General features: G+C 40.3%; 1 protein-coding gene across 1 annotated transcript in view; it reads left to right on the top strand.

The window, feature by feature from the left end:
- TFEC (transcription factor EC) overlaps window positions 1–13,390 on the top strand; it is a gene marked incomplete at its 5' end in the record, with an annotated part of 89,738 nt that overhangs the window by 32,650 nt on the left and 43,698 nt on the right. Inside the window, one exon of the mRNA XM_081101672.1 lies at window positions 6,223–6,450. Within this exon, the coding sequence (XP_080957798.1) occupies window positions 6,223–6,450 (228 nt within the window). The remainder of the gene's footprint in view (window positions 1–6,222; window positions 6,451–13,390) is intronic.

Below are 13,390 nucleotides of genomic sequence, written 5' to 3'. Positions count from 1 at the left end.
TTCCACCAGTATGGCAACGTCTTCCCAGTACCGCCAGCTGCTGAGTGACTAGGACCACCATCTCTAACACGCAGGGAACAGAGAACAGCCAGGTGCCCAGAGCAAATATGCTGAGCTGCTGGTCATCATTGAAGAACTAGGGAAGGAGATCTGACTCACATAAAGGGGCAGCAAGAGCGCGATGGAGAGACTGAAATGAGGCATCATCCACACGACAGGGCTGGTTCGGGAGTGCTTGGACGAGATGGAGCGGAACACCAGGTCTTAGCCCCTAAGTCAGCACGAAAGGCTTTCCCTCTTCTTCCAAGAAGTGACAGCTCATGCTTGCACCCCCTTCAGATGAAACTTGGTTTCAAAATGGTAACAGCTTGGTTTCTCCTCCCCGTGCCCCTCCCGTGATTCATCAGGCTCTGAACCTCCCATCTCTGAGATGGAGAAGAGATTTTTGCAGTTATTAGATTTACATATTAGTTAGGAACTACACAGGGCATTTTGTGTGTGTTTTTTTTAAGCACTGATTTACATGATGCATGTCAGTTACCTATCACAGCAAACTGTAGTTGGCCTCCCAGATACGTGTTTCTCTTCTGGATACATTTCTGTTACTCACATGGTTCTTTATGTTTCTCTTCTGAGCTGATCCAACTCTGAGGGTTTGTTTCAGTGAGTCCTGAGGCAGCGCTTTAGTAGCCAGTGCCCATTCACCACACAGTATAAATTCTTTTCAATGTAACTTTTTTTTTTTGCTTAAGCATTTGCATGACTATTAGTACTTTGAAGTCAATCTTTAAAATGCACAAGTTATAAATACAGAAGAAAGAGCAATTTATTGAACCTCGCCTGACAAGGACCCCTGAAATTTCCCCTAAGGATGTATGTACATTTCAGTTCCACCTTTCCCATCAGTGGATCCAAACATCTGGAAGACAGTGACTAATAGTGTTTGCATCTTTGTATGTATTTATTACTTGATGTAATGAAGCTTATTTTCATTAACAACAAAAAAAGAAACTGAAAGATCATGCTGATGCTTAAGTGCACACAGTTCCCCATAGAATGGCTACATACTGTCCACTTCTATGAAGACATAGTTCTGGTAACTAATATCTATCTATGCTGCCAACAGATTATAATAAATTGTTATCAGTGGGGAAAAAAAAAACCAAAAAACCAAGTGGGGTGACATCGGAATTACCCAAGCGTACCCCCAACCCCTTCACCTGCCCAGATGCCTAGGGTCCCTTTATAGCTGGGCTGAGCCCAGTGCTGCCCAGTGGCCTGGACACCAGACCTGACCACCTCTCTGGTTTGGCCCAAACATCTGAAGTTCGCATTAGTTGCCAACTTAAGAAATTGGAGCATTCACGTAAAATCAGGATTCCCCACTTCTCTTTCCAAAGTGGCCGATTGGGCTACCAACCAAGGGTGGTTGGTGTCACTTCAACCCTAAGAGGAACCCCCGGCTTGGGGGTGTGGTGAGGAGGAAGCTATTCGTGCAGACAGTTCAGTTGTGTAAACTCCCACTGACAGTAGCACAGCCCAACAGTGTGGCCATTCAACTGCGAGGCAGCACAGCCATGAAACAGTCTGGCTGTTAAACAAGGTCCCTCTCCAGCTTTCAGGGGGCTTCACCTGCTCCAACCCACTGCACCCCACTCTACCCCAGTGAGACAGCTTCAGTGTTTTAGCTCCAGCAAACAGAACACGTCCCAGTGGAAAGGGAAAGTGTATCCATGGCCAGTGTTGCTCAATGGATAGAGCCTCTGCCTGAGGACTGAAGGGCCCAGAGTTCAATTCCTGGTCAGGGCACATGCCTGGGTTATGGGTTTGATCCCCAGTGTGGGGCGTGCAGGAGGCAGTCAGTCAATGATTCTATCATTGATGTTTCTATCTCCCTCCCTCTCTGAAATCAATCTATACTAATAAAAGGGTGATGTGCTAATTAGAACAAACAACTTCCAGACAACTTTCTGAATGTCCTTTTGGACAAAGCCATGGTGGCAGGGCCGAGGCAGAGGTGGTTAGGGGCGATCAGGCTGGCAGGGGAGAGCAGTTAGGGGGATCAAGCCGGCAGGGGAGAGCAGTTAGGACAATCAGGCTCGCAGGGGAGAGCAGTTAGAGGGGTCAGGCCAGCAGGGAGAGCAGTTAGGGAGATCAGGTCGGCAGGCAGGTGAGCAGTTAGGAGCCAGTGGTCCCAGATTGCAAAAGGGATGTCTGGCTGCCAGTTAGGGGGATCCCAGGGATTGAGCCTAAACCAGCAGTCGGACATCCCCCAAGGGTTCCCCAATTAGAGAGGGTGCAGGCTGGGCTGAGGGACCCCCCTCCCCCCGTGCACGAAATTCATGCACCGGGCCACTAGTATGTATATATATATATTTAGTGTCCTTTTTTCTTGGCTGCCAGGATGCTCATGAGAAATTTTATATTAAATTACAATATTAATCTTCAGCCTACATTTTCTGGTGCAACTACCTCTCACAAAAATTCACAGCTTCTATTTATTTACAATATTTCAGCAAACAGGGAGACTATAAATAAAAAATATATTTTAAGTGAAATAAAACAGATTTCTATACATAGAGAAAACCTTGGTCTTAAACTGACCATTATTATATTTAGTTTCCAGTAGCAAAGTGATAATATTGAGACATAATGCATAGTTCTGGAGGTATGATTTACTTGTTGTTTTCAATAGCAAAATTTCCCTATATTTAGATGGTCTTAATCTCTTTCACAGGTTAATGAATCAAATCACAACATATAGCTGCTTCAGCTTGCTAGGCTCACACTGTTATTCTGATAATGGTTTATCTGTTTCTCTTGTGGATTCCCAAAGCTCTCTAATGGCACTAAAGTTAATCATACACTCTACTTTGTTGACCCATTCATTCAATAATTCATTGAATACATGCAGTTTACATATTTTAAAAAGCCTATTGTGTGGCCCTATTTGGTTTGGCTCAGTGGATAGAGAGTCGGCCTGTGGACTGAGGGGTTCCGGGTTTGATTCTGGTCAAGGGCACATGCCCGGGTTGTGGGCTCAATCCCCAGTAGGGTGCGTGCAGAAAGCAGCTGATCAATGATTTTTCTCATTATTGATGTTTCTATCTCTCTCTCCCTCTCCCTTCCTCTCTAAAATCAATAAAAATATAAAAAAGAAAAAAAGAAGGTAAAAAAGCCTATTGTGTGCCATTATCTGGGTTGTGTGTAGGAAATATGACAATATAGCAGCCAGCAAGGTAAACACAGTGCGAGCGCTGGAGATCGTGTATTTTTCTTTCCTGTCTAGACCATGACTAGACTGCAAGGTCTTTGAAGGCAGACATTGCAACTATCTCCTTTCTACCTTCAGTGTACCATTCCGTACACACATTCTGGGCACTGAAAACATATTTCTTAATTTTTTAAAAAAAAAATTTATTGATTTGAAAGAGAGAGATAGATTTTTTTGTTTCACTTATTTATATAGTCACTGGTGGATTCTTCTATGTTCCCTGTCTGGGGAATGAACCTGCAAACTTGGTGTATTGGGACAACCCTCCAACCAGCTGAGCTCCTGGGCTAGGGCAGAAAACGTATTTTTTACATAAGTGAATAAATGAACAATGGCAACCTATCGTTTCATTCACTTCATCCAAACAAATACTGAGACCTTCAGTGAAACAGCTCTAATACATAGTTTTATAGTTGTATCCTTAGATCCCAGGCAATGTAAAATTATTTTAAAATTGGCTCATATGATTTAACTGATGTTTTACACTTAGTTGTATCATTGTTCTGATATCAGTCCATGATTAGAAAACATAGAGATTTTTCTGGGCAGTAGCTTCATTACATTCCATTGATTCTTTTTCTACTCTACTGAGCTTTTAGACTCTTCTGCTTCATTTACAGGTGTTACATGGATTGGGTCCAAGTTAGTCTTCACTTTTGCCTGCTAAACATTTGGAATTCCTTAAGTAACCAATTATTTAGGCAGAATTAGAGTTGGTTCCATTTTATATTTTATTTTCTCTCTGTATAGAATGGTCTAAAGAGGAGATGGTAGTCTTGCTCTGAGAAAGGAAGGTATTTCGATGAGTTCCTTTTCACGACTTTGTGACTTCCGATGTCTTTTATTGTTTCATCTTTATATTTTGCATTTGAGATTTCCTTCTTTTTCTCCTTATGCAAGACCATCTCCTTCCAACACCTGATTTATAACCGTTTTATCTTTTAATTAGTTTTTTTAAACCACTTCTTTCTGTGGCATTTTAAATTTGTTGTATACATTACTGAGCCAATAAGTGTAATGTTTAGGAAGGCAGGGTCTGTATTCAGGCTTCATCCCTTACTTGAGGAGTGGTAACATGTAGTCACTTAATCTCTAAGTCTCGATGGCTTCATCTACATGCTGCAATGGAACCTATCTCCTAAGGCTCTACCAAGGATTAAATGAATGTGGGTAAATTGCATAGCACAGTGACTGCTAACTATTGCATATTATTGTCATTATTATTGCTTTTGTTGTAGTTGATATTAATAGTGCCTTAGATGGAAAACGTCTAGGGCCCTGGGATCACCTCTATGACTTCTCTTGTAGTCCTGATGTAACACAAATGCAAGCACTCTAATGAAGCTTTCCTAGCCAGTGGATGAAAAGTGAAAAACGAATTAGTTAATGCTATAAGTTCTGATTCAACATACTTTTTTTTAAGAAGAGATATTTTTCCATTTGTAGATATACAATATACTCTAGCATTTAGTTACATTGTGTAAGAGATTCAGATTTGTGAATATGAAAATAGTACTTATAATGTATATTTCATAAATGCATATAGATGAAAAAGAATAAACTAAAACTGTGGGATAATCTAAATAGCTCCCCTAAAAAATTACCCATGGCATTTTAACGCAATGTTATTTTACCAGTACAAATTTAAAGTTCATAGTAATATAATTAGTAACATGTAAAATCTTTATTACCAATCTTAATCTTTTGTTATATGACTGAAAATTATTTTATGGCAGTACAATTAAAACAATGCTAAAAATGTCAGCATAACAAAATTAAACTAAAGTAACTACTACAGTATGGTACCCCAAACCAGCTAATTTAAATGCAAAATACTTCATAAATGCCATTTATCTGAGTTAATGCATATTAAGGGCTTTAAGGAGTAGTTTGTGTAACTGAAATAAACAAAAAATAAGCACCGTGCAGCCATCTTTACTATTGTTAGACATGAGGGAAATATTAATTAGGTCTATAATAGGCCACTTGAGGAAAATGTATCCACATCACAGCTTAGTTAATATAAAGGGGGCTGGCAGGCTTTCCCAGGCTTTTAAGAGGAAAGCTTGAAATGCTTAAAGTTGTCCTCATACAAATAATGGTATGTTGTTAACTATGACAGCTAGACTGAAGATGCTCAGAATATTAAGTCTGTGATTTGAAAAAGGAGTTCCAAAATATTAGACCATTTTTTTCTGTCATTCAGAATGACTCTCCCAAAGTTTTGTTTTTATAAAGTGGGAATATGGAAGGGTTTAAAAATAAGATTATTAAAAAATTTAAATATGCCTGGTATAGACACTGGAAAATATAGAAAAGTGAAAATAACCACCTAGATTTTCACCACCCATAAAGTACTACACTTAATATTTAGTATATTTATTTTTTGTTTCTGCTCCTTCCTGGGTAATTTAAAAAAATTTAAATAAAAGATAGTTGTTATTATATCCTATAGAATATTTATATTTGTAATGTAAAGGAATCTAATAAAATACAAAAATCACTAATAATAATGATTCAACTGTACTTTCCTTGTATTATTTCAACCTTTCTTTTTGAGACCCTCAAAAAGTAATGCTAGTTACATATTTATTCCCAATTTTGTTTTATTTGCATGTAATTTTGAGGGTTATTCTTAAAAACATGGTTAGCATTTAAATGATTTTAGTAAACTTTGAACCATAAATTTGAGAGAAAATAGATGTTATAGTGTGTTTATTGCCATCTATAATAATAAAAGCATAATATGCAAATAGATTGAACCGCTGAACAGCGAAAGAACTATCCAGGCGACCTTCTGGATGACTTTCCAGACGAGCCGGGGCTGTGAGGGCCTACTCTTACACGGATTTCGTGCATCGGGCCCCTAGTAATTCGATTGTTGAGAATGGAACTTTGAAATGCCAGATGATGCTACACATAGCAATTGTTTGTTTTATATTTTGTAGGTCCCCACACACCTGGAAAGTCCTGCCAGACATCAAGTAAAACCCTCCATGACCCTTGACCACCAGATCCTCAATCAGACTATTAAGCGATCCCACCCTTCAACGCAAAGCAGTGCGCTTGTGGTGCAGCATGCACACCCATCTCCGGAGAGTGGCCCTGGCGTCGCTGGAAATCCACTCACCACGCTGCTAACTCTTAGGAAAGAAGATGACAATGTGGAATGGCATGTATGTCTAACAGCTGCTTATGAAAATGTATAATGAGTGTTTTTTTTAAGTATTCAAAGAAATTGAGGTTGACATTTTGATAGTAAAAATTCCAAATTCAAATTCACTTAACAAAAGAGGTGTCTTAATTGATTAATTTGTGATAATTAGTTATGCACATTAATTATGCATAATACAATATAAAATTTATGTCAATACTCATTTCAGATATGTATCAATATAATTCAAAATAATCTCTAATATATGTTAAGAATATTTAGCTGTGGGGGGGGGCATGGAAAGATCTTTGCTATAAAGTGTAAAGAATGAAAATATTTTCTTTTTTAATAAAAGAGATTTCCCTCAGCTGAGAATCAAGCACAGTCCTTCACAAGTAGAGTATTCAATACCCACTGAAAGACTTATGGGCCCATTGCACATACTGGAACCTAGACTCTTACCACTTTACTGATAATAAGCCAAAGTTTATTCTGGAGTTATTTGGCTTTTATTAACATGAACAACCTATACTTAGACTCTGTATGATAGCCATTTAAAAATGTATTTTTTTCTTAAGTTTCAGGTATACAGCATAGTGATTAGACAATTATATAATTTAAAGTGTCCTTCCCCCCACCCCAATATTTTCAGTACCCACCTGGCACCAAATATACATAGTTATTATTGACTATATTCCCTATGCTGTGACTATTTTGTGACTATCCATTTGCACTTTTTGATCCCCTTAATATTTTCACCCAATACCCCACCCCACCTCCTCTATGGCTACCATCAGTTTGTTATCCATATCTATGAATCTGTTTCTGTTGTGTTTGTTCATTTGTTTTGTCCTGTGAAATAATATGATATTTACATTTGTCTACCTAACTTATTTCACTTAGCATAATACCCTCTAGGTCCATCCATTCTGTGGTAAATGATAAGATTTCATTCTTTTATTAGTAGTCCAGTAATATTCTATTATATACATGTACTATTACTTCTATAGCCAATCTCTACCTATGGGCACTTGTGTTGCTTTCATATCTTGGTTATTGTAAATAATGCTGTTATGAACATAGAGGTGCATATGTCCTCCCTTCCTTCCTTCCTTCCTTCCTTCCTTCCTTCCTTCCTTCCTTCCTCCCTTCCTTCCTTCCTTCCTTCCTTCCTTCCTTCTTTCTTTCCTTCCTTTCTTTTTTAGTAAATGATTCATCTGTAATTTAAAACCAGAATTTGCTAATAGATAGATAGATATTGTACATATGTGAGATAATATGTACAGATATATAGGCAATATATCTATATCTGCTTGCTTCTTATTTTTTAAATTTAAATTGTTTATTGTTTAAAGTATTACATGAGTCACCTTTTTCCCCCTGGTGACCTCTCCCTGGCTCCTCCCATCCCCCAGCACATGCCCTCACCTCCCTACTGTCTGTGTCCATTGGTTATGTTCATATGCATGCATACAAGTCCTTTGGTTGATCTCCTACACCCTTACCACGCGCCTTCCCTCATAGGTTAGACAGTCTGTTCAATGCTTCTGTGTCTCTGGTTCTATTTTTGTTCACCAGTTTATGTTGTTCATTATATGTTCTTTCAAATTAGTGTTTTGATTCCTTCAGATAAATTTCCAGAAGAGAAATTGCTGGGTCATAAGGCAGTTCCATTTTTAATTTTTTGAGGTAACTCCATACTGCTTTCCACAATGGCTGCACCAATGTATTCTCACCAACGGTGCATGAGGGTTCCCTTTTTTCATATAATTGCCAGCACTGGCTGTTTGTTGCTTTATTATTGACTAGAGGCCCGGCGTACAATATTAGTACACGGGGAAGGGGTGTGCGTGTCCCTCAGCCCGGCCTGCACCCTCTCCAATCTGGGACACCTTGGGGGATGTTTTCAGGCTTGGCCACACCCTCTTCAGTGTGGGGGTTCCCACTGGGGTGCCTGGCCAGCCTGGGTAAGCGGCTGAGGGCCATTTTCAGGCTGGCCATGCCTGCCCCCAACTGACTCCCACTGATGGCCTGCTCGCCCTCAACTGCCTCCCCCCCCCGCTGGCCTGATCACACCCAATGATCCCCCCCCCAACAGCCTGATCACCCACAACTTCCATCTCCTCTTGGCCTCTAACCGCCTCTACCTCAGCCCCGTCACCATGGCTTTGTCCAGAAGAACGTCTGGAAGGTCTCCTGGAAGGACTCCTAGTCTAATTAGCATATTACCCTTTTATTAGTATAGATCAGCCATGGGCAAACTACGGCCCGTGGGCCAGATCTGGCCTGTTTGAAATGAATAAAACTAAAAAAAAAAAAGACCGTACCCTTTTATGTAATGATGTTTACTTTGAATTTATATTAGTTCACACAAACATTCCATCCATGCTTTTGTTCCGGCCCTCCGGTCCAGTTTAAGAACCCACTGTGGCCCTCGAGTCAAAAAGTTTGCCCACCCCTGATATAGATAGAGGCCTGGTGTATGGGTGGGGGCTGGCTGGTTTGCCCTGAAGGGTATCCCGGATCAGGGTGGGGGTCCAAACTGGGGAAGGTGCCAGCCTGGGCATGGGGCTGAGGCAGTTTGCAGGCCAGCCATGCCCCCATGGGGTGAGGGTCCCCACTGGGGGGCATGGCCAGCTCGGGTGAGGGGCTGAGGGCTGTTTTCAAGCTCGCCACACCCCCTTCAAGGTGGGGGTCCCCGCTGGGGTGCCTGGCCAGCCTGGGTGAGGGGCTGAGGGCCGTTTATAGGCCCCTCCCTCAGAGGCCGGCCCAAGTGACCCAAGCCTCCCACAAGCTCAGGCCAGCTCTGTGGCCGCCGCCCACAGGCCCCTCCTTTGGCAGCCAGCCCAGGCTGGTGGGAAGCTTGGCTTCCTCCATTGCCGGGGGCAACCCAAGCCTCCTGCTCACTCTAGATGGCTCCGTGGCCACTGCCATCTTTGTCCCACTAATTTGCATATTCCCTCCTGATTGGCTGTGGGGTGTCATGGAGGTATGGTCAATTTACATATTTGTCTATTATTAGTGTAGATAGCCATTCTGACAGGTATGAGGAGATAGTTCATTCTGGTTTTAATGTTCATTTCTCTGATGATTAGTGATGTTGAGTATCTTTTCATATCTCTATGTATGTCATCTTTGGAGAAGTGTCTATTCAGATTATCTATTCATTTTTAATTGGATTGTTATTTTGGTGTTGAGTTGTATGAGTTCTTTATAAATTTTGAATATAAGCTCCTTATCAGATGTATCATTGGCAAATATCTCCCCACATTCAGTAGATTGTATTTTTGTTTTGTTGATAGTTTTCTTTGCTGTAGAAAATCTTTTTGGTTTGTTATAGTCCCATTTGTTTCTATCTTATTTTTTTTTCCCTAGCCAGAGGGGATGTATCAGAAAAACAATTACTAAGAGAAATGTCAGAGATTTTACTTTCTGTTTTCTTCTAGTTTTATGGTTTTGAGTCTGACATTTATCTTTAATCCATTTTGAGATTTTCCTTGTATGTGATATAAGGAGGTGATCTAGTTTCATTTTTTATGTACCTGTACAATTTATCAAAAATCACTTATCAGACTATCTTTACCCAATATTTTGTCTTGCTTTCTTTGTTAAATATTAATTAAACATGGTTATGGGTTTATTTATGGGCTCTCTTCTGTTCCATTGACCTATATGTCTGCTTTTATGCCAGTGCCATTCTGTTTTAATTACTAGCCTTATAGTATCTATACTAATAAAAGGGTAATATGCTAATTAGACCAGAAGACCTTCCGGGAGACCTTCCGGCCATCTTTCCGGACAAAGCCATGTGGTAGGGCTGAGGCAGAGGTGGTTAGGGGTGATCGGGCTGTCAGGGGAGGGCAGTTGGGGGTGATCAGGCCGGAAGGGGGGTTGGTTAGGGTTGATCAGGCAGGCAGGCAGGTGAGCAGATAGGAGCCAGCGGTTCTGGATTGCGAGAGGGATGTCCGACTACCGATTTAGGCCAGATCCCACAAGGATCGGGTCGCAGATTGGAGAAGATGCAGGCTGGGCTGAAGGATACACCGCCCCCCCCCCCCCCCGCATGATCTTTATGCACTGGGCCACTAATAATTTGATATCAGGTAGCCTGATACCTTTAACTTTGCTCTTCTTTCTCAAGTTTGCTGTGACTATTTTAAGTCTTTTAAGGTTTCATATAAATCTTTGGATTATTTGTTCTCGTTCAGTGAAATACACCATTGGTATTTTTATAGGAATTGTGTTGAACCTAAAGATTGCTCAGGTAATATAGACATTTAAATGATGTTAATTTCTTCTAAGTATAAAAATGATATATGCTTCCATTTTTTTGTATCTTGTTTGATTTATTTCTTCAAATATTACCATTTTCTGAGAACAGGTTCTTTACCTCCTTTGTTAAATCTATTTCTATGTATTTCATTATTTTTTGATATGATTATAAATGGATTTTTTTTTAGTTTCTCTTGCTGATAGTTCTTTTTTTGTATACAAAAATATGATCCACTTCTTAATATTTCTTTTATGTCCTGCTACATTTCTGAATTCATTGATCAGTTCTATTAGTTTTTTGGTATAATCTTTAGGGTTCACTATATATAGTATCACATCATCTGTAAATAATGGCAGTTTTACATCTTCTTTTCTAAATAGATGCCTTTTCCCCCCCTTCTACTTATCTGATTGCTGTGACTAGGATTTATAGTACTATCTATACATATAAAAGCCAAGTGACTGGAATGACCAGAATGACCAGAATGACTGGAATGACCAGAATGACCGGTCGCTATGACGCACACTGCAGCCGTCCAACCGGCCCAATTGGGAGCAGGGCCAGCTGGCCAACCTCCCACAGCCCCACCCCCTGGCCCTGATTGTCCAGATCGGGGAAGGCTGGCTGGACCCCACCCATGCACGAATTTGTGCACTGGGTCTCTAGTGTTGAATAATAGTGATGTAAATGAATAATCTCTGTCTAGTTTCTACTCTTAAGGGAGACACTTGCAGTTTTTCCCCATTAAGTATAATATTAGTTGTGGGTTTGTCAGATATTGCTTCTATTATGTTGCATGATGATCCCTCTATTCCCACTTTCCTGATACTTTTTATCATTAATGGGTGCTCAGTTTTGTCAAATTTTCTACAGCTATTGACATGATCATATCATTTTTATCTTTCATTTTTGTAGAGAGAGGAAGGAAGAGGGATAGAGAGATAGAAACATTAATGAGAGAGAACATCATCAATTGGCTGCTTCCTGCATGCCCCTCCTGGGGATTGAGCCTGCAACCCGGGCATGTGCCCTTACCAGGAAGCGAACCAGCCACCAACTTCTTTGTTCATGGGTCAATTCTCAACCACTGAGACACACTAGTCAGACTCTTTCTTCTTCTTAAAGAAGTCCATTTAACATTTTTTGTAAAACTAGTTTGATGGTAATTAATTCCTTTAGCTTTTTCTTGTCTGCAAACTTCATTATTTCTCCTTTAATTTTAAATGATCATCAGTTACACTAATCTTGATTGTAGGTCCTTACTTTTCTTCACTTTGAATATTTCATGCCAAACCCTTCCAGCCTAAAATGGTTCTGTTGAGAAATCAGCTTATAGTTTAATGGGAGCTCTTTTGTAGGTAAGTAACTGTTCTATTTTAGCTTTTAGGATTTTTCTTTTTGTCTTAGACCTCTGCCATTTTAATTATAATCTGTTTTGGTGTGTCCCTCTTTGAGTTCATCTTGTTTAGGACTATCTTTGTTTCATGGACTTGTGTGTTTATTTTCTTCACCAGGTTAGAGAATCCATTGTTTTCAATCCCTTTCTCTCTCACTTTTCCTTTTGATACTCCTATGATGCAGATGTTGTTACTCATTATGGTGTCTCAGATATCCCTTAAAATACCCTTATTTTTAAAAAAAATCTTTATTCTTTTTGCTGTTCTGATTCAGTGTTTTCTGCTGCCTTGCCTTACAAATTACTGATTCAATTACCTGCTTCAAGTCATCTGCTGTTGATTCTTTCAAGCATATGATTTATTTCAAATATTGTATTCTTCATTTCTGTCTGATTCTTTTTTATGGGTTCTGTGTCCCTTTTTATGCTTACTATCTCTTTAAATTTTCACTGAGTTCATCCATTCTTCCCCTAAATCCCTTGAAAATCCTTATAATTTTTTTGAACTCTGTATCTGGCAGAGTACCTGCCTCATTTCATTTAGTTCATTTTCTGGCAATTTCTCCTATTCTTTCATTTGGGGAATGCTTATTTGTCTCCCCATTTTGGCTGTCTCTATGTATTTGCTTGTGTATTAGGTAGATCTGCTATGTTTCCCAGTCTTGTTTTGGTGACCTTATATTGTTGGTATCCTGTGGGGATCATTTGCACAGTCTCCCTGGTCACCTGAGCTAGGTGCTCTGGCAATGTTTTTGTGTGGGTTATGTGAGCCTACTTGTGGTAGTTGTGTTTTGATTTTTGTTTGCCTGTTTGTGGATCGTCTTGACTCTTTGCTCACTGAAAGTGAAGATTGACCTGGACCACAGTGTACAAGCTGCTTTGCAATGACTGATCCCGCAAAGTAAAATTAGCCCCTGCAGTGTCTGGTGCCTGCTGAGATTTTCCTTGGGATGTGTCTCTTGTGGCGCTGTGTCATGCTCTGATGTGGTGTAAAGCCAACCACAAGGTAAATGTGTTGGTTCTGGAGCCTCTTGGGAAAATCTGGTGGAGGTCAGTGTCAGACACTGCCTGTGACTGGCTCTGGGCTACCTTTTAGGAGCTCCAAAGTGATCCACAAATTTTGGCCACCTCTGCTAGGCCTGGGTGCACATGGGAGGGGCCAGGATTCAGACCATGGCTGACTGACATTAGCACTGAGTCCAGGTCAGGTCAGCAAAAGGCCCAAGGTACCCTGAAATCCACCTCTGTTTGCCAGACACCTGTTAGGCTCAGTCCTGAAAGAGCTTTTTGTGG

This window comes from Myotis nattereri (genome assembly GCF_964212035.1).
Source record: "Myotis nattereri genome assembly, chromosome: 11".
Lineage (NCBI taxonomy): Eukaryota > Metazoa > Chordata > Mammalia > Chiroptera > Vespertilionidae > Myotis > Myotis nattereri.
The sequence above is the reverse complement of the archived record's forward strand: the minus strand, read 5'-3'. Positions and strand labels throughout refer to the sequence as shown.